This window comes from Ascaphus truei, chromosome 5, assembly GCF_040206685.1.
Source record: "Ascaphus truei isolate aAscTru1 chromosome 5, aAscTru1.hap1, whole genome shotgun sequence".
NCBI classification, from domain to species: Eukaryota; Metazoa; Chordata; class Amphibia; order Anura; family Ascaphidae; genus Ascaphus; species Ascaphus truei.
The window spans coordinates 8,211,992-8,236,618 of NC_134487.1; the positions used below are offsets into that span (position 1 = coordinate 8,211,992).

General features: G+C 50.2%; 1 protein-coding gene across 2 annotated transcripts in view; it reads right to left on the reverse strand.

Annotated features, from left to right (window-relative positions):
- Positions 1-24,627, reverse strand: part of SND1 (staphylococcal nuclease and tudor domain containing 1) — an 810,790-nt gene that overhangs the window by 703,876 nt on the left and 82,287 nt on the right. For both annotated transcript variants that reach the window (XM_075599279.1, XM_075599278.1), the window contains exons 8-9: positions 10,507-10,613; positions 1,403-1,493 (exon numbers count right to left, since the gene is read on the reverse strand). In XM_075599279.1, the coding sequence (XP_075455394.1) occupies positions 1,403-1,493; positions 10,507-10,613 (198 nt within the window). The remainder of the gene's footprint in view (positions 1-1,402; positions 1,494-10,506; positions 10,614-24,627) is intronic.

Below are 24,627 nucleotides of genomic sequence, written 5' to 3' on the forward strand. Positions count from 1 at the left end.
GACGCCACCGTCCCGATTACAGGACGCCGCCGTCCCGATTACAGGACGCCGCCGGCCCGATTACAGGACGCCGCCGGCCCGATTACAGGACGCCGCCGTCCCGATTACAGGACGCCGCCGGCCCGATTACAGGACGCCGCCGGCCCGATTACAGGACGCCGCCGTCCCGATTACAGGACGCCACCGGCCCGATTACAGGACGCCGCCGGCCCGATTACAGGACGCCGCCGGCCCGATTACAGGACGCCGCCGGCCCGATTACAGGACGCCGCCGGCCCGATTACAGGACGCCGCCGGCCCGATTACAGGACGCCGCCGGCCCGATTACAGGACGCCGCCGGCCCGATTACAGGACGCCGCCGGCCCGATTACAGGACGCCGCCGGCCCGATTACAGGACGCCACCGGCCCGATTAGCCCAATTCTGTCACTAGCCGAGGGGTTCAGGAGTTATTTTATGTGTTAGGTTTTTGGGTCATTTTCTAGGCATAAAACCCTGTTAAGTAAACGAACATGGGGAAACCGCACGAGGAAGGGGAGGGGGGGGAAACCGCACGAGGAAGGGGAGGGGGGGGAAACCGCACGAGGAAGGGGAGGGCGGAGGGGGGGGGAAACCGCACGAGGAAGGGGAGGGCGGGGGAACCGCAGGAGGAAGGGGAGGGCGGGGGAAAGGCCACGTTCTGGTACCGCGATATTTGTAAGGTTAGACTGGTATAGTCCAGTGGAGCGCAGTCTTTCCCTGCGCCCCCGTCGCTGTCCCCTTCTTGCCGTGGTAACTTGACATCACATGACTTCAGGCGACGCGACTCAAGAAGCAGTCTGAGCCAGGGTAAGTGCAGCTTACAGAGGCCTTCGCCACTTCCCCGGCACGCAATTTAAGTGCCTTTGGGAAGCGCGCGGGGCCTCTGTAAACCCCGCGCCCGCCTCAGACAAATCTGCGCCCCCCCCCCAGTTTGTGCACTGCTGGTATATAGTCTTTAGCAGGGCTGATCAACTCAAGTCCTGACGACCCCCCCCCCCCCCCCCAACAGTTCAGGTTAAGAATATCCCTGCGTCTGCACAGGTGGCTCAGCCCCTGCTTCAGCACAGGTGGCCAAGGCTCAGCCTTTGACAACCACCTGTGCTGAAGCTGGGATATCCTGAAAACCTGACATGTTGGGGGGGGGGGCTTAAGGACTGAAGTTGAGCCCCCTGGTCTATAGCAGATGAGGAGCAGGTAGAGACAGGAGAAGGCCAGGCCTATAGGGTTACTTTTCCCCAACACCGAGGAAGGCTGCTGACCCCACTCCCCTTGAAACCTCGTTAGCACCTAGAGAAGATCAATAGCGATGGGAATTATAAACCCAGCTGTCCTTGGAAAGGAGGTCACGCTGACAGCTCTGTTTTGACAGGTATATAATTACCTTTGCGACAAAGTGCTTGTCCTTCTGGTCCAGATTGGCTGTGGGCGCCACGTAATCTCGCCATATCCTCATCTTGTGTTCCTTGGCAAAGCTGTGGGAAAGAAAGCAAACAGCTGTATTTCCCTGGGAAGTAACGGGCAATGCCTGGGATAACGTTGCTGCAAGAACTAGCAGCAGGCAGGGGAACTGGCTTAATATGGTGTGTTACAACTGCATGTGTGTGATGTAAAAGGGTTTGAGGACTTTGAGCTAGAATGTCAGGCAGACAATCTGCTTTCTCCCTGGATCAACATCCTTCCCATGTATACTTATTTGGTATATCCCTGTATACCTTTCCTTTCTAAAGACGACCAACCTTTTTTTGAACAAATCTATTGTATCTGCCATCACAGTCTCCATGGGTAATGAATCCCACACTGTAACTGCCCTTACTGTAAAGAACCCTTTCCTTTGTTGCTAGTGAAATCTCCTTTCCTCCAACCTTAAGGGATGACCCTGTGCCCTTTGTACTGCCCGTGGGATGAATAGTTCTTTTGAAAGCTCCTTGTAATGTTCCCGAATATTTTTGTGTATACAGTACTTGTATCCCCTCTTAAGACACCTCTATTCTAATATGGTCACTGTTAGTACACTTAGACAGGCTGCGATGCCCTTTATCGGACCACTGTGAAAGTTCCTCTTTGATGTTGGAATAACGGAGCTCCTGAGCACATCCGTGTCGGATATTACTGCGCCTCCCCTGAAGACCGACTTCTGGGACTATTATTATTCCTGCAGTTCGGCTTCACACAAGAAATTACTTCTGTATGAAGGAACAAGGCAACCATGCCCCCAGTTTGTTAGCCTTTGTGCCTGGTCTCATATGATATTGTTTTAGGTGTCTGTGTACCCAGCGAGCCCGCAACAAATCCATCTCTAGCCCAGCGCGCGCATCATGGGAATTACTGCAACAGCTTCGACCGTTTCACTTCCTGACATTTTCAAGTATTTTTTGCCTATGCAAATATTGAACATTCCTAGTTTGCCAATATCTACAGAGCCAACGTGCCGGAGGAGAAATCATCGTCTAAGGGCGACTTTATAACTGCATCTTGAATGATGGAATAGTGATTTAAAACCGAAGCCAGGAAAGTCTCAAACTGACTAACTTTGTCTCCCTCTCCTGGGTCACAAGAGGGAGACAAAGTCATTCAATTCCCCTAAACAAAATACATCTATAAAGCAAACGCGTGTTTTGGTTTCTTAGCCAATTCAGTGATACTTTGTTTCATTGGGTCCTTATTGTAATATCAGCCGGAAGACCTTAAATCCCTCCCATGTCTCAGCTTGACATGTTTACAAACCAACATTACAAAGTATTTTAAAAGGGCTTCCACGCGTCGGATACCTGAAGGCGGGGTCTGTTACCATGGGGTTGATGTTGGTTCATTTTTGATCTTAGGGGGGACTACCTCTTAACATAAGATGTAATAACCCTATCCATTTAATCACCACATTTCATGAACAAGCCATGAATTGGCATACAAACAGCCAACATGAATTGAATATTGGCTGTTATCCCCAAAACACATGGCCTGGGAAGGTGAGCCAAGGCACACAGACGTGAATCTGTTGAGTGTCCGGACACGGAGGACGCCAGGGGTGATGTGGTACGTTTCATTGGAACGGTCAAGTCACTATAGGCGCATTCTTCAGACATTGGCCATTCCTGCAGGAGGATAAGGTCGGTCCCCTTTGTGGAGTGAACCGATTACATGGAGTATGTCTGAAGATGTGGGCGATATCTTGGCGCATTGGGTCCTTACTCTACATCAGGACATCTCCCATCTGGAGTTGTGGGATCGCACAAATGTGGCCACTAAAGCCTGTCCATTTCTACAAAGAGGAACGTCCTTTTTTCGTATGGGTGATGGCAACCGATTCGTGACAGTCTATCAATTGTAGAACAAGTGCTGTGATATATCTGATATCCTGCAGTTGTGTGAAAAACAGGACTGGAGTTACGGGTCAGGGTGCTGGAGCAGGTTATGAAATGCAGAACAATATACTCCTATTGCAATTAATTTTTCCAAATATCATAGGGGAAATGAACAAGGTTTTGTTCATGGGAATTGTTCATGTGACTGAGGACACGGAGATTTGGATAATGCCCGTCTGAGACACGAGGCCAAGTGGATTTATAAGCTAGAAACAAGTACACGTCGGTCTTAATGAAGACTTTGATTTTTCTGCCTACGAATGTCTGATGTAATATTGGTTTTAATGTGTTTGTTTCAGATTTTCTAACTTTGGGTTACACATCCAGGTACATTATTGGAGGACTAAAGAGCACAGCCAGGGCATCCCTTCTCCCCCCCGGAAGCACGTCAGCGTGAAACGCACGTCGGTTGGTACTGCATTGAGGGGCTGACGCACATATTGGCCCCAACGTCTGCCTTTGGGACTACGCTGGTTCTAAAGTTTTGGCAGATAAAGGACTCTCGCGAGAGTGTGTGCAGAGATTCCCGTTACCATGCTGGGTAATAGACTGTACATATTAGAAAACCTCGCTCAACCTAGTATAGTGGATGTGCAGTGGTGGGTGCAACCGAGGAGGTACTTATAGAACAAAAGGGAGTGTACTGAAGTACACCCAAGAAGAAAGCCTTTACACCGTGCACAGCACACACTAATGAATTGCATGTAGAATGATGGCATTAATAATTAACTTTTATTCACACAGAAGTACTTCGTGAGTGTACCTTAAAATAAAAAACCGAAAAGGTCCACAGTGTGACAAACATACACATACCAAAAAACAAAGTAAAAACGTAACCCCCGCAGGTCACTTTCTGTTTAACCACTCAGTGCCGATTGATCGTTAATGTACCTGGTATAGGGTGTCTGAATGATGGTACTTCCTGCCCTTATACTGCGCCATAGTGGACAGGGTTTAATATCCGTGTCAGGTTTATTGACCTATCTTGACCAGAGTAATTTATTTTAAATTGAACCCAAAGGATTAGGCACTAAAGTCGCAGAATGCTACACAGCAACTATGTAGCAAGCTGTGTCAGAACATCTCTAATACCCCCAGGCCTTGGGAGGGCTGCAGTAAGACAAGGCAGCATTAAATAGCCCGCTAGCATGGTACAATGAACACCGATCAGCTTAATTGACCATCAAATGGGGTTGATATCACTACTAAGTGGTTATTAATCAGTGTGCATACTGGCAGTGATGAATGGTTTGGTCATGAAACTGTAAATCAAAAGACCAAAGTTTGGGGATGACAAGTGGTTAAACCCTCCTGCAGAATACTGCTGCTCACGGCATGTAATTAGTCTATGTTAATGTGGAAGCACAGGAGGCTGTGTGCAGTGCCCTGCTCTGTGCAGGAGGCTGTGTGCAGTGCCCTGCTCTGTGCAGGAGGCTGTGTGCAGTGCCCTGCTCTGTGCAGGAGGCTGTGTGCAGTGCCCTGCTCTGTGCAGGAGGCTGTGTGCAGTGCCCTGCTCTGTGCAGGAGGATGTGTGCAGTGCCCTGCTCTGTGCAGTAGGATGTGTGTGCAGTGCCCTGCTCTGTGCAGTAGGATGTGTGTGCAGTGCCCTGCTCTGTGCAGGAGGCTTTGTGCAGTGCCCTGCTCAGTGCAGGAGGCTGTGTGCAGTGCCCTGCTCTGTGCAGGAGGCTGTGTGCAGTGCCCTGCTCTGTGCAGGAGGATGTGTGCAGTGCCCTGCTCTGTGCAGGAGGCTGTGTGCAGTGCCCTGCTCTGTGCAGGAGGCTGTGTGCAGTGCCCTGCTCTGTGCAGGAGGATGTGTGCAGGGCCCTGCTCTGTGCAGGAGGATGTGTGCAGGGCCCTGCTCTGTGCAGGAGGATGTGTGCAGGGCCCTGCTCTGTGCAGGAGGATGTGTGCAGGGCCCTGCTCTGTGCAGGAGGATGTGTGCAGGGCCCTGCTCTGTGCAGGAGGATGTGTGCAGTGCCCTGCTCAGTGCAGGAGGCTGTGTGCAGTGCCCTGCTCTGTGCAGGAGGCTGTGTGCAGTGCCCTGCTCTGTGCAGGAGGATGTGTGCAGTGCCCTGCTCAGTGCAGGAGGCTGTGTGCAGTGCCCTGCTCAGTGCAGGAGGCTGTGTGCAGTGCCCTGCTCAGTGCAGGAGGCTGTGTGCAGTGCCCTGCTCTGTGCAGGAGGCTGTGTGCAGTGCCCTGCTCTGTGCAGGAGGATGTGTGCAGTGTCCTGCTCAGTGCAGGAGGCTGTGTGCAATGCCCTGCTCAGTGCAGGAGGCTGTGTGCAGTGCCCTGCTCAGTGCAGGAGGCTGTGTGCAGTGCCCTGCTCAGTGCAGGAGGCTGTGTGCAGTGCCCTGCTCAGTGCAGGAGGCTGTGTGCAGTGCCCTGCTCAGTGCAGGAGGCTGTGTGCAGTGCCCTGCTCAGTGCAGGAGGCTGTGTGCAGTGCCCTGCTCAGTGCAGGAGGCTGTGTGCAGTGCCCTGCTCAGTGCAGGAGGCTGTGTGTGCAGTGCCCTGCTCTGTGCAGGAGGCTGTGTGTGCAGTGCCCTGCTCTGTGCAGGAGGCTGTGTGCAGGGCCCTGCTCTGTGCAGGAGGCTGTGTGCAGTGCCCTGCTCTGTGCAGGAGGCTGTGTGCAGTGCCCTGCTCAGTGCAGGAGGCTGTGTGCAGTGCCCTGCTCTGTGCAGGAGGCTGTATGCAGTGCCCTGCTCTGTGCAGGAGGCGGTGTGCAGTGCCCTGCTCAGTGCAGGAGGCGGTGTGCAGTGCCCTGCTCTGTGCAGGAGGCTGTGTGCAGTGCCCTGCTCAGTGCAGGAGGCTGTGTGCAGTGCCCTGCTCAGTGCAGGAGGCTGTGTGCAGTGCCCTGCTCAGTGCAGGAGGCTGTGTGCAGTGCCCTGCTCAGTGCAGGAGGATGTGTGCAGGGCCCTGCTCTGTGCAGGAGGCTGTGTGCAGGGCCCTGCTCTGTGCAGGAGGCTGTGTGCAGTGCCCTGCTCAGTGCAGGAGGCTGTGTGCAGTGCCCTGCTCAGTGCAGGAGGCTGTGTGCAGTGCCCTGCTCAGTGCAGGAGGCTGTGTGCAGTGCCCTGCTCAGTGCAGGAGGCTGTGTGCAGTGCCCTGCTCTGTGCAGGAGGCTGTGTGCAGTGCCCTGCTCAGTGCAGGAGGCTGTGTGCAGTGCCCTGCTCTGTGCAGGAGGCTGTGTGCAGTGCCCTGCTCTGTGCAGGAGGCTGTGTGCAGTGCCCTGCTCTGTGCAGGAGGCTGTGTGCAGTGCCCTGCTCTGTGCAGGAGGCTGTGTGCAGTGCCCTGCTCTGTGCAGGAGGCTGTGTGCAGTGCCCTGCTCTGTGCAGGAGGCTGTGTGCAGTGCCCTGCTCTGTGCAGGAGGCTGTGTGCAGTGCCCTGCTCTGTGCAGGAGGCTGTGTGCAGTGCCCTGCTCAGTGCAGGAGGCTGTGTGCAGTGCCCTGCTCAGTGCAGGAGGCTGTGTGCAGTGCCCTGCTCAGTGCAGGAGGATGTGTGCAGTGCCCTGCTCAGTGCTCAGTGCAGGAGGCTGTGTGCAGTGCCCTGCTCAGTGCAGGAGGCTGTGTGCAGTGCCCTGCTCAGTGCAGGAGGATGTGTGCAGGGCCCTGCTCTGTGCAGGAGGCTGTGTGCAGTGCCCTGCTCTGTGCAGGAGGATGTGTGCAGTGCCCTGCTCTGTGCAGGAGGCTGTGTGCAGTGCCCTGCTCAGTGCAGGAGGCTGTGTGCAGTGCCCTGCTCAGTGCAGGAGGCTGTGTGCAGTGCCCTGCTCAGTGCAGGAGGCTGTGTGCAGTGCCCTGCTCAGTGCAGGAGGCTGTGTGCAGTGCCCTGCTCAGTGCAGGAGGCTGTGTGCAGTGCCCTGCTCTGTGCAGGAGGCTGTGTGCAGTGCCCTGCTCTGTGCAGGAGGCTGTGTGCAGTGCCCTGCTCTGTGCAGGAGGCTGTGTGCAGTGCCCTGCTCTGTGCAGGAGGCTGTGTGCAGTGCCCTGCTCTGTGCAGGAGGCTGTGTGCAGTGCCCTGCTCAGTGCAGGAGGCTGTGTGCAGTGCCCTGCTCAGTGCAGGAGGCTGTGTGCAGTGCCCTGCTCTGTGCAGGAGGCTGTGTGCAGTGCCCTGCTCTGTGCAGGAGGCTGTGTGCAGTGCCCTGCTCTGTGCAGGAGGCTGTGTGCAGTGCCCTGCTCTGTGCAGGAGGCTGTGTGCAGTGCCCTGCTCTGTGCAGGAGGCTGTGTGCAGTGCCCTGCTCAGTGCAGGAGGCTGTGTGCAGTGCCCTGCTCAGTGCAGGAGGCTGTGTGCAGTGCCCTGCTCTGTGCAGGAGGCTGTGTGCAGTGCCCTGCTCTGTGCAGGAGGCTGTGTGCAGTGCCCTGCTCCGTGCAGGAGGCTGTGTGCAGTGCCCTGCTCTGTGCAGGAGGCTGTGTGCAGTGCCCTGCTCTGTGCAGGAGGCTGTGTGCAGTGCCCTGCTCAGTGCAGGAGGCTGTGTGTGCAGTGCCCTGCTCAGTGCAGGAGGCTGTGTGTGCAGTGCCCTGCTCTGTGCAGGAGGATGTGTGCAGTGCCCTGCTCTGTGCAGGAGGCTGTGTGCAGTGCCCTGCTCTGTGCAGGAGGCTGTGTGCAGTGCCCTGCTCTGTACAGGTACCTGCATGCAGGGGCACTCACGTAGGTGTGGAATAGGCTGCCTGAATCCAAGACCAGAGATGCCCAAGCCCACAGGTGGAGAGGTGGTTCTGGAGGGGATCCGATATACATCATCTGATGCCCCTGCGGGAGAAGTCATGGAGAAGTTCCGCCCGATCCAAACAATCTAAAAATGCACCCAAAGCAGTGAAGGAGCTCAAAGTATGAGGACAAACGCCAAGGGGACCACGGAGTACACAGTGTACAGCCTCAAAGGGGTAACCAGGGTCACGACCCGACGTATGTTTCAGTGAGCAGCTTCTTCCGGGGCGGAAGCAGAGTGTCTGACGGCCCCTTTCTAGTGTTCTGTTGCCATAGCAACTAGAATGCAGAGTGTTGCGCATGTGTAATGTGACCCATAGCATATAAATGCTTCAACCTAAACACTGATATACACAATGTGTTCCATAAATGTGTTCCAAGTGTATGGTATTTGTATTTCAAATATAATAAGCTAATAAATACTTGGCATAGAACATTAAAATATTAATTGAAGATCAAATTATTCCCTCTGATTATGTTGCATGGTCTATCAGCTTAGATAAAACTTGTGCCCAAGTTGGGTAAAGGGTAAGAAACGGTCAAATAATTAAAATACATACAGAGCCCAATGTGAACTGTAAGTGCGAACTCAAGTAAAGACTTGGGCTTACAGGAAAGACCTAAGCTTACAGAAAGGGGATGTACACAAAACCCTCATTCAGGCCATTAGGGGTTAAAGTGTGGAAGAGATAAGTCCACTTGGACTCTTTGGAGAAGTGTTTGTCCCAGTTACACTTTCGAGCGCTCAGAGGAACGTGATCAATTCATTGAAAGGATAGGAGGCTCGTATTGTCACTGGAACGTGTTGATATGATATCGGAGCGTCGTGTTCACTCCGTTTTGAACCTACAAGTTCTATGTTCCTTCTCCTCAGCCGGCTGTGGGTTTTACCCACTTATTTCAGGCCACACTTGCATGTCATTAGATAAATCAAACCCTGTGTCTTGCAGTTAATAAAATCACACGCTTTGCATCTATGATACTTGAAGCACCCTTGTCTCTGCTTCTGTAGCCAGGTCTCCGTAGAGCTGTGTGGGGAGAAGTGAACCAGAAGGTCCCGGGTTTCATTCTGGAGGTCGTCTTTGAAGAGTACATGCCGGTGCCTCCACGATTTCCTTAATATCCCCCAGTCTGTTAAAGGTAGCCACTCATCTAATCTGTTCCTCAGGTGTCTTGTTTATGAGCAGAGACTGACAGGTTCTTTCAAATCCTCTATTTATAGGCTTAAACCTGTGGACGATTATATCCTCTTTCCAAGAAATTAGCTTTCATGACATTGACCGTTTTAAATTAATTTGAAGATTGTCAGGTCCAAAAAGTTAATGGATGTATAGTAATCCTGTGGAAGGCTATAGAAGTGAACATGACGCCTTCACACAATATCATCTATGTAACTAACCCACATGTCTATGCCGTGTGCATGTCAGCATGGCATCTGGGCTGTGCATAATCCAATTACTGTGTAGCACGTTAGGCTGCAGTTTTTACATGACCCCTTATTTTTTGCATTTAACCCCCCTCACTTGGTTATATGATGAGGAAGTGCCAATATGAGCTTTTTAGTGTTGGCCTCCAAATGTGGGACCTAAATATTCCTACTCTGGAGAGTTTGAATCTATTGATTTGACTTGCAATAAGGTATGAGAGAGGGAACAATGGTTCCCTTTAGGGTTGCAAACCTCTAGAGCAGGGGTATCAAACTCAGTCCTCAAGGGCCACCAACAGGCCAGGTGTTATGCATAGCACTGCTTCAGCACAGGTGTCTCTTCGACTGAGCCATCTGTGCTGAAACAAGGGTATCCATAAAAGTTGGCCTGTTGGTGGCCCTTAAGGACTGAGTTTGAGACCCCTGCTCTAGACCACCGTTTGTCTCGATATATGCACTTTATCTACTATACATTTTAGTGAATAAAGTGTATAGATGTATGTTTTGAATGTTAATGGATAGAAGAGGCAGCTTGAGCACCAGTGATTTTATCCAACAGCGGTGGTTAAGAGCCGATGCAGTAAGAGAATTCAACAGTGCAACAAGTATATGGTAAATATGAGAGGAAGCCAAGGATTTAATGGGGCGTGAGCTGTTACAACAGCTAGGAGAATGGACCGGGTCGGTGGGTCGGGTGGTCCTTATCTGCCGTCACATTCTGTGATCTGTTGCTACAATGTAGCCTCGATCTCATAAAACAACGTTCTCCCGTCTGTAGCAACCTAGAGTCTCAGGAACCTGCTCATCAGGAACCAAGAATGAAGATGGACAAAGTATTGAAGCACGGCTCATCCCTTTAATAATCCCACCCGAGTGGAAAGTGGAACACGGGGCCAATCATTACACCTTGCAGAAGAGTTGGGCTGGTCACCACATGGACTTGGGCTGGTCACCCCATGGACGTTGGGCAGACCTGGTCTACGACAGAGTTTCCCCCAGACTTACCGTTCTGCAGCCCGGAGTTTCTCGGCCCCCTGGGTGTATATCGCTATGGACCAGTCGACGCAGCGGGCAAATCCTTCCTTCAGGAGCAGTTCTGTGATGTTCCCGTTCTGGAATAGCAAAGGATGCTGGTTACATGTGAGCAGTTTTAAACCCGCGTCGCTTGTACCTTAATGCTCCAATAGAATAAAATGCGGGAGGGGAGTAATTCTATATCTTATATTTACACAAACCCATACACACATTCAGAATTCAAACCCACTGCTCATTTTTGGGGGCTTTTCCCCCGACCACTGAAGCGGCTTTGTGGGCCCCCCGTCAGCCATGGACACCACTAGATTCCCGCTTTGGGAATAGAAATAGAATGGGAATAGAAATAGAAATAGCGGGTAGAAAACCCTGGCTGCAGGGTAAGGCTACGGCGGCCCCAGTGGTCACGGCTGCACGCACGCCGGAGCATCTGGCGGGCGTGCACGCGCGTTTCAGCCTCAAACTTGGGGGGGGGTTCAAAAAAATTATTGTGTGTAGAACAGTATTATTCTGCTGTTAAACCATGTTAGAGATCCTAAAATATATTTTATTTATTACAGTAACTCATTGTTGATGCACAGGGTGGAGGAGATGGCTGGGACTGTGTATTAACCCTTTCTGTTCAGACTTCACCGACGAAGTGATGTCCATTCAACTTAATGCGGTGCAGAATAAATTAAATTGCTTTTATTTTCCCACGTCTGACTCCGATTAGCTCAGCTCTGGTAACATTCATGCACCAAGAGATGTAGGTACGTAACAAAAAAAAGGAACAGGTCTTTCCCTTGTGTCCTACTCAATACTCCTCTATACTGCAGAATGGTGTGAGCGCTCAAGGATAGAGAATCAAACCCCCCCCCCCCCCCCCCCCGGGAAAAACCACTTGCAAGTCAAGAACGCAAACAAATACAGGTATTACTGCAATATACACTTTAATGGGGCAGACCCGTTTAGGGGGTTAACCTTGGTAAATGACATCATTTATCATAACCCGACACCCATAAGTGTTTGTAAATCATTACTTAAAGTTAGTTTGTAAACATGGTGAACAGAGACTTGGGAGGGGTTTGATTTCCTCTGGCTTCTCCCTTGTGTCTGATTACTGTACTAAACTGGAGTTTGCACAGGCAAAGCCCACTTCTTATCTTTATGGGTTCTCTGATATGGGATAGGTGGGCGAAGGGTAAAGAAAACCCCTGATTGACAATCAATCCTCCATTTAGAGGCCCCTAAGGTAATGTGTAATTAATTAGCAAAAGCATTCCCATCTTTGCTTTTAGAACGGGTACATTTAAAGCAGCAGAACAAGCAATATCCTACATCTTTTTTAAATAAATCAGTTCTGTACTATGAGAAAATACTTGTAGCATTTATATATAAATAAAAATTTATATATATATGTTTTAAAGACATTTTTAATGTTTCTAATGTAGGAAGCATTTCCAAAGTGACAGCTCTTCTCCTTCTGACAGGCTCTGGCTCTTGAGACCCGCACTCTCTCTAGCAGTGCACCAATTGTATCTAGTAACTGCCCAGACAATCATATTCCAGGAACTACATTGCCCAGAATGCTGTGCAAGAACTGAAATAACCCGAGCAAGCGATTGATTACAGCAGAACGGATCGATGCGCAGCTCAGCTAATCACTTGTCAGTGTGCAGATTGTATAGATGCTCATGTTGAATGGGAAAATATATATTTTTTAAACAGTAGCTTGAACTGCCGCTTTAACAAGCTTTGTTTTTGTAAAGGTTATTTACTGGCTGGCTACTAGAGATTGCAGCGTTAAAGGCTCTGCTTTCTGAGTTACAAGAACGACGAGACTCCATGCCCGTGTGATCTATAGGGACAGTGTGTATGCAGCGTGCTACGTACGGGACCTAGGATGGAGACTCCATGCCCGTGTGATCTCTAGGGACAGCGTGTATACAGCGTGCTACGTACGGGATGTAGGATGGAGACTCCATGCCCGTGTGATCTCTAGGGACAGAGTGTATACAGCGTGCTATGTACGGGACGTAGGATGGAGACTCCATGCCCGTGTGATCTCTAGGGACAGCGTGTATACAGCGTGCTACGTACGGGAAGTAGGATGGAGACTCCATGCCCGTGTGATCTATAGGGACAGCGTGTATACAGCGTGCTACGTACGGGATGTAGGATGGAGACTCCATGCCCGTGTGATCTCTGGACAGCGTGTATACAGCGTGCTACGTACGGGACGTAGGATGGCGAGACTCCATGCCCGTGTGATCTATAGGGACAGTGTATACAGCGTGCTACGTACCGGATGTAGGATGGAGACTCCATTCACGTGTGATCTATAGGGACAGCGTGTATACAGCGTGCTACGTACGAGACGTAGGATGGAGACTCCATGCCCGTGTGATCTATAGGGACAGCGTGTATACAGCGTGCTACGTACGGGATGTAGGATGGCGAGACTCCATGCCCGTGTGATCTATAGGGACAGCGTGTATACAGCGTGCAACGTACGGGACATAGGATGGAGACTACATGCCCGTGTGATCTATAGGGACAGCGTGTATACAGCGTGCTACGTACGGGACATAGGATGAGACTCCATGCCCGTGTGATCTATAGGGACCGTGTGTATGCATCGTGCCATGTACAGGATGTAGGATGGAGACTCCATGCCCGTGTGATCTCTAGGGACAGCGTGTATACAGCGTGCTATGTACTGGACATAGGATGGAGACTCCATGCCATGTGATCTATAGGGACAGTGTGTATACAGCGTGCTACGTACAGGATGGCAAGACTCAATGCGTGTGTAATTTTTTTTTAGGGACAATGTATGCATCGTGCTACGTACAGGGTGTAGGATGGTACCCAGGACATTCTGGTTGTGGCAGCTCTCCAGGACAATCTGTACATCTCTCTGCAGCAGGCGAGACTCTGTGAAGAACTTTGCTTCAGCCGCAAAGGGCTCGGGGCTCTCGCTGCCGTCCGCTTCCCTTTTGAAGGTCGGGCACTGCAAAGGCAGGTACAACACTTAGAAATGCAAAAATCACAGGAGTGAGGCCCAAGGGGGAACGCGCACGACAAACGTAGGACCTAATCTGAGAGGCCAGCACAATGAAAGCATCACTGGTAGGAATGAATAACGCATGGATCAGAGCGACGCTTCCCAGAGGCGCGGTCGGCGGGATCTCCGGGGACTGACACTTCCAGTCATTGTATACGCGCTCGTTTATTAGAAGTTTATTCGGTGTTTAGATAGAACCAATGCCAGCACAATCTTCTAATAATGAAATGACAAACTAAACAAACAGTCTATTGGACCATTGGAGATCGTGTTTACCACGCCACGTACTGGTCCGTATATCTCCGTGATCACGCTTGCGTTATCTTTGGTAACTGCGCTGTAGACGAGTAACGGCTGTTCGTACATTTTCATGCAGGTTCACTTTACAATGAGGGAATCTCCTCCATGTGGATGTAACTGATCGTTAAGTTTCACCCGACTTCCCCCCACTAACGGGAAGAGGTCTGTGTGCCCAGGGTGTGTGTTTTTATCCCTCACTGGGTGTAGTTCTTCCCCACAGACTGACGCGCACTTTAACAATGAGGTTGTGGGGTTTGCCACACATTAGCCAAATGTAATGATGCATCTCAGCCGTGTGTACCCAACGGGGATCTCACGGACCAATCAGGCATACCCGCTGTATGTAATCCTTCACCAACGCACCAATTGGACAATAACAGCCGCTACTTCTGTATACATCAGGGGTGGCCAACTCCAGTCAAGTGCCGCAAACAGGTCAAAGTCAGGATAGCTCTGCTTCAGCACAGGTGGCTGAGTCAGATGTACCAGATTCCTGGTCTGTCGGTGGCCCTTGAGTACTGGAGTTGGTCACCTTTGTTTTAGACAAATGAATAAGCTACCCGTTCGGACAGCACAGGTGCGCGCCGGTAATGAACAGGAGTACGAGTGAGTGAATGGAAGTGATTGGAATAAAATTTGTACTTTTACTACAATAAACAAAGAAACCCCAATGCACATCCAATGACAAATCTAGTAAATTACTATATACTTTCTCTATATATGTTCTTCTCATATGTATGGGTCATTCAGTTCCATCGTTTGGCCAAAACATCTTCATGTCCACAACCATGTCAAGCTAACCCTTCCAGCAGGCACCTACACTAGCAATGTTATACTGTCCCCTATGTATATCCTCCCCTGCATAGAGACAGGATGAAGCCAATAGCATGGGAATCTCACCTTTATTCCAGACAGCATGACTGTGACCATATAGAAATCGGGAAGCAGCAATGCCCGCACCACACTGCCATCCCTCACGTGCTCGATAACGGCTGCAAAAGAAGAACGCTACACTGTCACAATGGTTTCACCCATCGTCTCCTGCCCGCACCCACGCCTTCATACAATGCACGGCGTGTATACACGCGCTGTATATACACATATCACACAGGACTCCAGCTGGGAAAGCATACAACCGCCACTGGTTTATACTGGCACTGCACAGAGCATATAATGCCGACGCCGCAGGACACATTAGGATGTGCCACGTTTAATGCTCATCACTTGCATGTCCACGATCAGGTACATGCAATTGAAACACGCAGTCACACACGGGACCCTGATTAACTAACGATATGAAGGCGTAGCCACCAACTGGATCTATTTAGCAGGTACTATACATATTATAAACAAGAGCACCTATAGTACCCGTTTCCTCAGGTGTTATCGCTCAATAATTACTAAACTTTGGACAGAAACAATGCACCTGTAACTAACGGTGCAATCTCAGAGGCGGAGTGTCCAATTTCTTGGAGGCTTCTGAACGGGGAAGTGTTTGGCGAACAAGCGTTTCCTTCCCCCTTATCCTGCCCGATTGTACTGCACGCCTTGGGGGGAGGGGGGGAGGCGAGGGAGGGGGGGAGGCGAGGGAGGGGGGGAGGCGAGGGAGGGGAGCACAGCCAGAGGCAACCACCTTCTCCTAAATCTAACTTTACAAACTAAATTAAAAATACTTCTGGGTGTCTGATTTGGGTACTATGAAATGAAAAACCCAGATAGGACCCCCTTAGTCAGGTCACTAGAATTAGTTAATGTCGATCCTAGGGACTATACTGGTCATCAGCAAAAAAGACATTCGATAAAGACTGTAAATGCTCCTTAACACTACTACCACGGAAAAAAGGAAAACGTGTCCATTTAACCTATTAAAGCTGCAGTTCAGTCAATATCCTGCATGTTTGTTTTTTTTTAATAAATCAGTTTTGTAGTAAGAAAAAATACTTTTAGCATTTTCTGTTTTTAAAAAACAACAACTTTGAAAGACCAATTTTCTTGTATTCTATTTTAACAACCATTTGCTAAGGCACTGCCCCATCATGTCCTGTCACAAGCCCTGGCACACCCCTTTGTCAGCCCTGCCCTCCCTCTAGCACTTGTCAGTGCAGGAGTGCTCATGAATATTCATGAGCTTCCACTGCCAGTCAAGCAGATTATAAACAAATGCCAGCTTTTAATATGTCACCAAATTTCGACCTATCAATACATGGAAAACGAATTGAGCTGCAGCTATACTGTTCTTTAGGTAATTAGAGATTGCACACATGAAACTATTGAAGTAAAAAATAAATGTAAAAAAAATAAATAAAAAAAGACTGACCTGCAGCTTTAAGCCCACCCCTGTCCTCAGACCCCTTCCAGCCCAGGAACGACTGCCCCTTTCGTTCATATTTAAATATCCTTTTTAAAAGTCAAGCCTGGAAATCTTTGCAAACATTGTAACTTCAGGGTGAATTCTGTCCCTTACCCCAGTGGGGCGCAAGCTTGTTAAGGGGGGGGCGTGGCAGTTGGCATGGCAACGTGACTTTACCCCGCGGCGTCACGCCGGACAGAGGCTAAGGGAGGGGGTGGGGGGCGCGAGCAGGGAGGGAAGCAGGCAGGGGGGCACAGCAGGGAAAGATTGCACACCCCTGCCTTACCCAGTGTTCAGAGTTAGGCATGAATAAACCAGATTACCTTATCGATGGGGCAAAAGATGGGGGCAGGTGGGGCGAGACACTGATTCACATCTCTCCCGTACTGGGTAATTAACCCGTTCCCGGCCAGAGGCCAGCAACGCATTACAGGCGCCTCTTACAAAGAAAGAGCCATCGATAGGACACCAAATGAACGTATATACACACTGATATACAGGGGAGTATTTTTAATCCATTATTCACTTTGTTTTAACCAGTCGCGCCATTAGTTTAATTTGGTCTAACGAGCGATGGGTCTTTTAAACGCTGCATGGTGATTACACTTGAAGTGTTGACTGTTTTTCTATTAAAGCAGAAAGTTTGGAGTTGGTTAACAAAAAACCCCAAAGCAGCCGGGTTTGAGGGTACGGCTGAATGATGTTACGGCGAGTATAAATAACGAAGGGAAGAGAATCGGGGCTCCACGGATTTGCTCAATAAACTAATTTATTGCCAATAGACTTAACGTTTCGGCCACACAGGACTTTCACAGCAAGAAATGTCTGCTTGTGAGAAAGGCCTGTGTGGCCGAAACGTTAAGTCTATTGGCAATAAATTAGTTTATTGAGCAAATCCGTGGAGCCCCGATTCTCTTCCCTTCGTTATACCCTGGATTGATAGAGAATCCTGACCCAGGAGCACCGGTAGTTATATCCCCTTTTTTCTGATTATAATAGTGTGCAGCAATGTATCCTTCTTCTATACAGCGAGTATAAATGCCATAGTTACCCGTGAGAAGCGCAATGCCAAGCGCTATACTCAGAGGGCGCTCCGGAATCTCGCCACCAATACAAGGGCTTAAATGTCCAATACTTCAACGCAAGCCGTGTCTGTAGCTATGGGCAATGTGACACTTTAAATCTCACAGGATTAAGTGAAGCTCGTTTTTATCTGCTACTCCAAAACGTTTGAATACAGGTCTTAATCCAGGTAATTGACACAAGCGAGCGTGTTTGTCAGACAAGTGGTCAGGTCTGGGAAGTGCCATTTGTGAAACATAAACCCTGTTTGTTCAAAGGCAGAAGTGTGCCCTGTACGCGCGGCTTGTACAAGCACTGGCTGAGCGGGGTGGTCAGGCTGAAGTAGCCAGGTGAGCCAAGAGGTCCTTTATCTGCTCTGCCTTGTACAACAATGTTAAAAAAGTATTTCCACTATACTTAAAGGGTCAGTCCCTCGTAGGACTGAAGTGTACTAATGGCAGTGAGATGGTTAAAGGGTCAGTCCCTCCTAGGGGCGAAGTGTACTAATGGCAGTGACATGGTTAAGGGGTCAGTCCCTCCTAGGGGCGAAGTGTACTAATGGCAGTGACATGGTTAAGGGGTCAGCCCCTCCTAGGGGCGAAGTGTACTAATGGCAGTGACGGTTAAGGGGTCAGTCCATCCTAGGGGCAAAGTGTACTAATGGCAGTGACATGGTTAAGGGGTCAGTCTCTCCTAGGGACAAAGTGTACTAATGGCAGTGACATGGTTACGGGGTCAGTCCCTCCTAGGAGAAAAGTGTACTAATGGCAGTGACATGGTTAAGGGCTCAGCCCCTCTTAGGGGCGAAGTGTACTAATGGCAGTGACAGGGTTAAGGGGTCAGTCCCTCCTAGGGGCAAAGTGCCCTAATGGCAGCGACATGTTATCACACCTGGGTGTTGCCAATTAGATTGTTATTTTTTTTTAGAACAGGTAGTTTTCTTTCTGTAGGATTCTATGGGAAGCTTTGTTGTAGCCAAATCGATAGCCTTGGCGAGTCACCCAACGCATGCGCCTTCCCCCAGCATGGCGTCTTTATAAATATGGGATGAAGTATCCCGAGAACCTGGTGGTTCAGGACAGAGGCTCCATCTCTTACTGGGAACACAAACTTTACCGTCCAAAACTCCAGCCAGCACTTCTGCTTTATCCATATGAAAAGACGACTAGCATTAATTCCTACTGAATTTTAAACAGCCTACAAATGTGCCTTTTACCTGGCGCTGGGCTAAGTGCAGAAAACTGATCCTCCCTGCACCCAAAAGGCCCTCTTACCATTGACCGGCTTCTGGTGCATGGAGTCTACAAAGTTTCTGGTGTTCTCGATGGCGTATTTGAGGTCTCGGACAGTGTGAGAGCCAGTCACTTCAGCCCAGAGTCCCATCTTCGCCGCTCTCGCTTGTTCTTCTATTTCCACCAACCTGCTCTGTTCGGGTCTGACAAGGAAACACAAGGACCTTTTAATGGACGGCATTTATATCGTGTCACACACAGCCCATTACATACAATTCTGTGCACACAGTACCTTGCTCCACAGCTTAGAATCCAACTACAAAAGGATTTAAAAGGAGTCTGATTTTATTTAAGGCACCAAGGATTTAGTTTTAGGCTATTAAACTCATTACTATGATTATTAGGTCCTTTGGATCTGCATCTTTCGGGCAAGCTATGTGCATAATTATGAGTAATGCAAAGACTCCTGTCTGTACGTCTAGCAGCACAGCACGAAGATTGTAAGCTCTCCGGGGCAGGGATTCCGTCCCCTCCGTGTGTACGTTTGTGTAACACTCGCTTATCCCCAATGATAGTGTTGTATAGTACGTGTGCAGACTGTTGGGTATTTAGTCCTCATTCTATAAATAAAACCGCAAAAACGTGGACAAAGCAACAGTCCGGTTGGAGGCCAACTCCAGACCTCAAGGGCCACCAACAGGCCTGGTTTTGGGAATATCCCTGCTTCAGCACAGATGGCCAATGACAGATTCTTGGAAAGGCAAGCCAACACCGACTGGCCATGACCTGTAAGAGTTGTAAGGTTTCCTGGCCTTAACTGCCCCCTGCCCCTATAGCACCATCGGATTTTTGGCAGACCAAGGTTGGGCCAAAGCAACCAAAGGGTAAGAGATTGGTGCAATGCATTAAAATCTTGATGGGCGATACCTTGGGAGGGGTGCGGTGTTGGAAATATTTGCCCCCCCACGATACTCGAGACTATCGTGATACTTTTTATTTTGTACCACCCTGCCGGTTACAGGATCAGTCCCTGCTAACAAGACACCCGTAGTAACCCAGTACTTTGGGGTGGTTTTAGCATCGCCTAATCCCTCCTGTGAACAGAAGTGTAAAGTGCTGTATATACATGGCGCTGTTTACGCACCGCGCACTAGGATGGGGGGTTTTCACTTCATCGCTTCATCTAATCAGGGTGATTATGTGTGAGGAAGCCAGCTACATTATTGCATTAGTCTGCTTAGTGACCCGCTCCTCTACACAGCCTGTTCTACAAGTAAAATGTCAGATTGTGAACGTGTTAAAAGCCAAAATATTAGTGTTTTCAAATAACCCCAAGACAAGGAGCACTTTCCCCGTTAAATGGCAGCGCGGTGGAAGGGTCAGCGAGCTCTAATTAAACGGCTGCTGTAACTGCGTGCTTCCTCTGGGTGGAAAAGGCCATTTGCCTGCCGCGCTGATTACACAGCCAGTTATTCCGTGGTACAAAGCCAAGCATACAAATGATTCATTTCCAGCTAAGTGAGGGCGGTATTGATCAATGGTGGGGATTTGAAAAGGCTTCTGGAGTCACAGAGGGAACATAAAGTGAGGCTGAGAACCGGGGCGGCCAATTGCAGTCCTCAAGGGCCACCAACAGGTCATTAGGAATATCCCCGCTTCAGCGAAGGGGCTCAATCAGTCCCTGCTTCAGCACAGGTGGTCCAGTCTTTGACTGAGCCCCTGATTGAGCCTCCTGTGATGAAGCAGGGATATCCTGAAAGCCTGACCTGTTGGTGGCCCCTGACGGGAGCTGGCCGCCGTGGCTCTGTACATTAGATGTAGTAGTGCTGCTCACGTTGGGGGACTCTGCTCCTCACAGAATAAATAAGCTGCTGACATTTTAAGCAACTTGCAGGTTTCTGCCCTATTTTAATTTAAGATGTTCCAATAAATTTCCATTCAACAGTTTGAACCACAAAATAATTCCACTCAAATCTTTTACGCCAGCAGTGCAGAACCGACGCGCTTCTCAGCAGGGGATTCCCAGGAGGGACTGCACACGTTGTACAAACGTCAACGGAATGGTGCGACAAGCTGCCTTAGGGGAGGGGTGCACAAACTGGGGGGTACGGGACCGCGCCCCGCGGTTAGAGGCCGCGCTCTTCCCCACATTTAAACGGAGAGAGCGCACGGGGGCCTCCGGCTCTTACCTTCTCTCCGGCTCCTCCTGCATCGCCTGATCACAGGACGCCGCAAAGATGAGGCCACAGAGCAGGTAAGAGGGCGCGACTTAAAGCTTGCGCACCCCAGCCTTAAGTTACAGCAATATTTAGTAAACGTGGCCACGGTCACTACGCACTTTAACTACATCTAAAACTTCCATCTGTGAGAATATGGTTAAAAAACCCTTTACCTTCTAAACTATTTAACACCAGAGACAGAACATGAAACAGACAGAGCTGAGTGCTACATCCAACGACACTAATACACGGTACAGAGTGAGAGAGTGAGAGAGTGAGAGAGTGAGAGAGTGAGAGAGTGAGAGAGTGAGAGAGTGAGAGAGTGAGAGAGTGAGAGAGTGAGAGAGTGAGAGAGTGAGAGAGTGAGAGAGTGAGAGAGTGAGAGAGTGAGAGAGAGTTAATATATATATATCTTTTCAATAAAATGGTCTTTTAGTTTAACTCTTTGGCCAAAGTGTTGTAAGCTGCAAAACATACAGGACCCCTATAAGCTCATATTGAACCCCCAAAATAACCACAACATATATATATGCGTATAAGTGTCAAACTAGCAATACAACGCCTGACGATAGAAGTAAACACTCCAAATCTAAGCCGCTTTTTTTGCCATATCCGCGGTATACTGCAGGAAAGTACCAATACATTGTACCCAGGATAAGGAGGTCTGGCGGGGTATGAGGAGGCATCGGGGAGGGGGATATTTATATTAATACACGCAATGGCGCAAGACTGAGTGCGAAGCTTACGTTGTGGCCCTAACACCTTCCCGCCGAGAGGCCAATCCTTCCGCTACGAGGGACTCTGCGATGTTCTCTCCGGATGTGTCTGGGGAAAGAAATAAAGGTGTGTACATAAAGCAGAACGTGCAGTGAAGACCCCACAGGGAGGAGCGTTCACCATACGGGCGGGACGCGGTGATCGAGGCATACACACAGAGACTGCCTACAAGTAACATGGATCTGGATTTATAGCACACGGCCAAAACAAAGTAATACAACGTCTCATATTTACAGATGTGACCACACGGCCAATATCCTCCACACTGTTATACATCCAGATCCGAGGCGCCCAAAGCAGGAAAATACCACCGATTATCGGGCAACACTGCAGGGCCGGCCAACTGCAATCCTCAAGGGCCACCAACAGGTCAGGTTTTAAGGAAATCCCTGCTTCAGCATAGGTGGCTCAGTGGAAGCAGAGACTGATTGAGCAACCGGTGCTGAAGCAGGGATATCCTTAAAACCTGACCTGTTGATGGCCTTTGAGGACCGGAGTTGCGCAGCACTGCACTACTGGATAAAGCGGAGAAGAGCTGGCGATACGCGCTCCTTATAAGACCCCCCCCCCTCTATTTCTATAGGACGTGCAACGCTGAGGTGGTCTTTGTACAGAGGGGTCTTTGTACCAAGGCAATTGGAGCAAAAAAAACGGATTTTTATTCTGCGCCTCTGGTCTGGGCGCCAGTCATCACCCACGTGTGCGCTCACTCGGGCGTGAGTTACACAACGCCGCGGTTATTATGAGACGTATCAGATACTGCACCTCTGTGGATCACATTTTATTCCTTCAACTTGCACCCCCCAAATAAAAATCCCCCAGTTTATTGGGGTGTGTACCTTGTAATAATCTGAAGATGGGGGGGGGGGCGGGGGGGGGCTTCTTCACCGGATGCAGCAGTACCCCCTAAAAAAAAAAAAGGAACCGTTCCCCAAGCCCTTTCTTTGCTCTAAACTTGCCTTGGTCCATAAACCCAAAGTGCACAGAGATGACCCAAAAAATAGAACTACAATATATGCATCAATATACACGGAATTAACCTGTATCTACTTTATTTCCTTTATAAATCACCAATACAGAAATAAAAAAAATATAACACGACTTTCCCTACAAATAAAGCTGAAAACGGCACCCCTACATGCAGATCATATACACCCCATCACTTCCCACCGCGGGGGACCTTTCAGCAGCAGGGCAAGACCCCCAGGCAAATCCAAGAGGGACAGAAATCATGCCGTGGGTTATTTTGCAGGGAAGCATTGAATGCACACAGTATATATCCATATCAGTATTATATCCCAAGCTATACACCAACGTGTCACCTTCTCACTGGAAAGGCGTCTATACCTGGCACCATGTTCTGACGCAGCCCCTGTAAAGGGACAAACCCCCCGCTTCACGTGTTCTGATAAACGTTTATAAAAAGGAGCCCAGATTAATGTGCAGAACGCCTACATTTATCCCGATATTTGGGACACAACATTTTATTATAAAGTCAAAATCCCAGCCTGCGGGAACCCATTTGTCTTTTGGGAATTACCTTTTATCTTTCAGCCTAATTGTGTAATTCACTGCCCTCCGGGAATACTACATGTCATGTCATTGTATTGGCACCGGTTGTTGTTGTTGTGGGATATAAATATGGCCGCCAGCGTAAAACTGCTAATTGCCAAAATCAGTGCAGCACTTAACTTCATAGACACAGGATTTTGTTTTTAACGCCCCTGTAAGCAGAAGGTATTGGACACCTTGTGACATGCCACGGTGTGTCTCTGAATTGGCTTTTTGGGAGAAGGTTTACAAGTCCATAACATTAAAGTGCTCGACCATGTTACATGGCTGACTGCTTTCACATGGCTACACCTAAAGTATTCTGGTAAATAGGGCTGGGGCATTAAATGAGCAATTACTGAAATGCTGAACGAGTCTACAGGCCTCATGTACAGAATAACCACCAGATTAGGACACATACTGCCCCATGAAGAAGCAGGCATCAGCCACGTGCCAGGGGACCAGGCTCGGGGCCCCAGCCACGTGCCAGGGGACCAGGCTCGGGGCCCCAGCCACGTGCCAGGGGACCAGGCTCGGGGCCCCAGCCACGTGCCAGGGGACCAGGCTCGGGGCCCCAGCCACGTGCCAGGGGACCAGGCTGGGGGCCCCAGCCACGTGCCAGGGGACCAGGCTGGGGGCCCCAGCCACGTGCCAGGGGACCAGGCTGGGGGCCCCAGCCACGTGCCAGGGGACCAGGCTGGGGGCCCCAGCCACGTGCCAGGGGACCAGGCTGGGGGCCCCAGCCACGTGCCAGGGGACCAGGCTGGGGGCCCCAGCCACGTGCCAGGGGACCAGGCTGGGGGCCCCAGCCACGTGCCATGGGACCAGGCTCGGGGCCCCAGCAACAGGGGACCAGGCTCGGGGCCCCAGCAACAGGGCCCCGGTATCAGGCTCGGGGCCCCAGCAACAGGGCCCCGGGACCAGGCTCGGGGCCCCAGCAACAGGGCCCCGGTATCAGGCTCGGGGCCCCGGTATCAGGCTCGGGGCCCCAGAAACATGGCCCCGGTATCATGCTCAAGGTCCCGGCTTCAATGTCTAAAGAAGACAGGAAAGAAGATGCAGGAGCAGCGTTGCCATATGTCGCCCGCGTACTTATCCCAAAACTTATTACAGCGAGAGGCGGCCTGATAGAAAATCCATAAGAAATCAATTACCCTAATCTAAACAAGTATTACCGTTAAATGAGAACTGCTCAGCGGCTATCCCCTTTATTACTGCCACATAGTGCCGCGCGAATACTAATAATCAGCTCACAGCTTCGTTATAATTTAGAGCAGCAATCCTCTCCTCCTCCCATCGATTGCTTTATTTCTTTACGGAACGCGCAAGCTGTGTGGACGAGACGCCATTTTTAGCTCTCGGGGGACCCCCATATTCCTGAGACAGGTACCTCTGTTTTAGTTGGCAGGGGTTATGTCCCCGCTCCCGCTAGGGAGAGCAAAATGGCTGCCAAATTCTGCAGGCCAACCCAGAGACACGTCATGGAAAATAGGGGGAGGAAGAGGGGGGGAGGAAGAGGGGGGGAGGAAGAGGGGGGGAGGAAGAGGGGGGGAG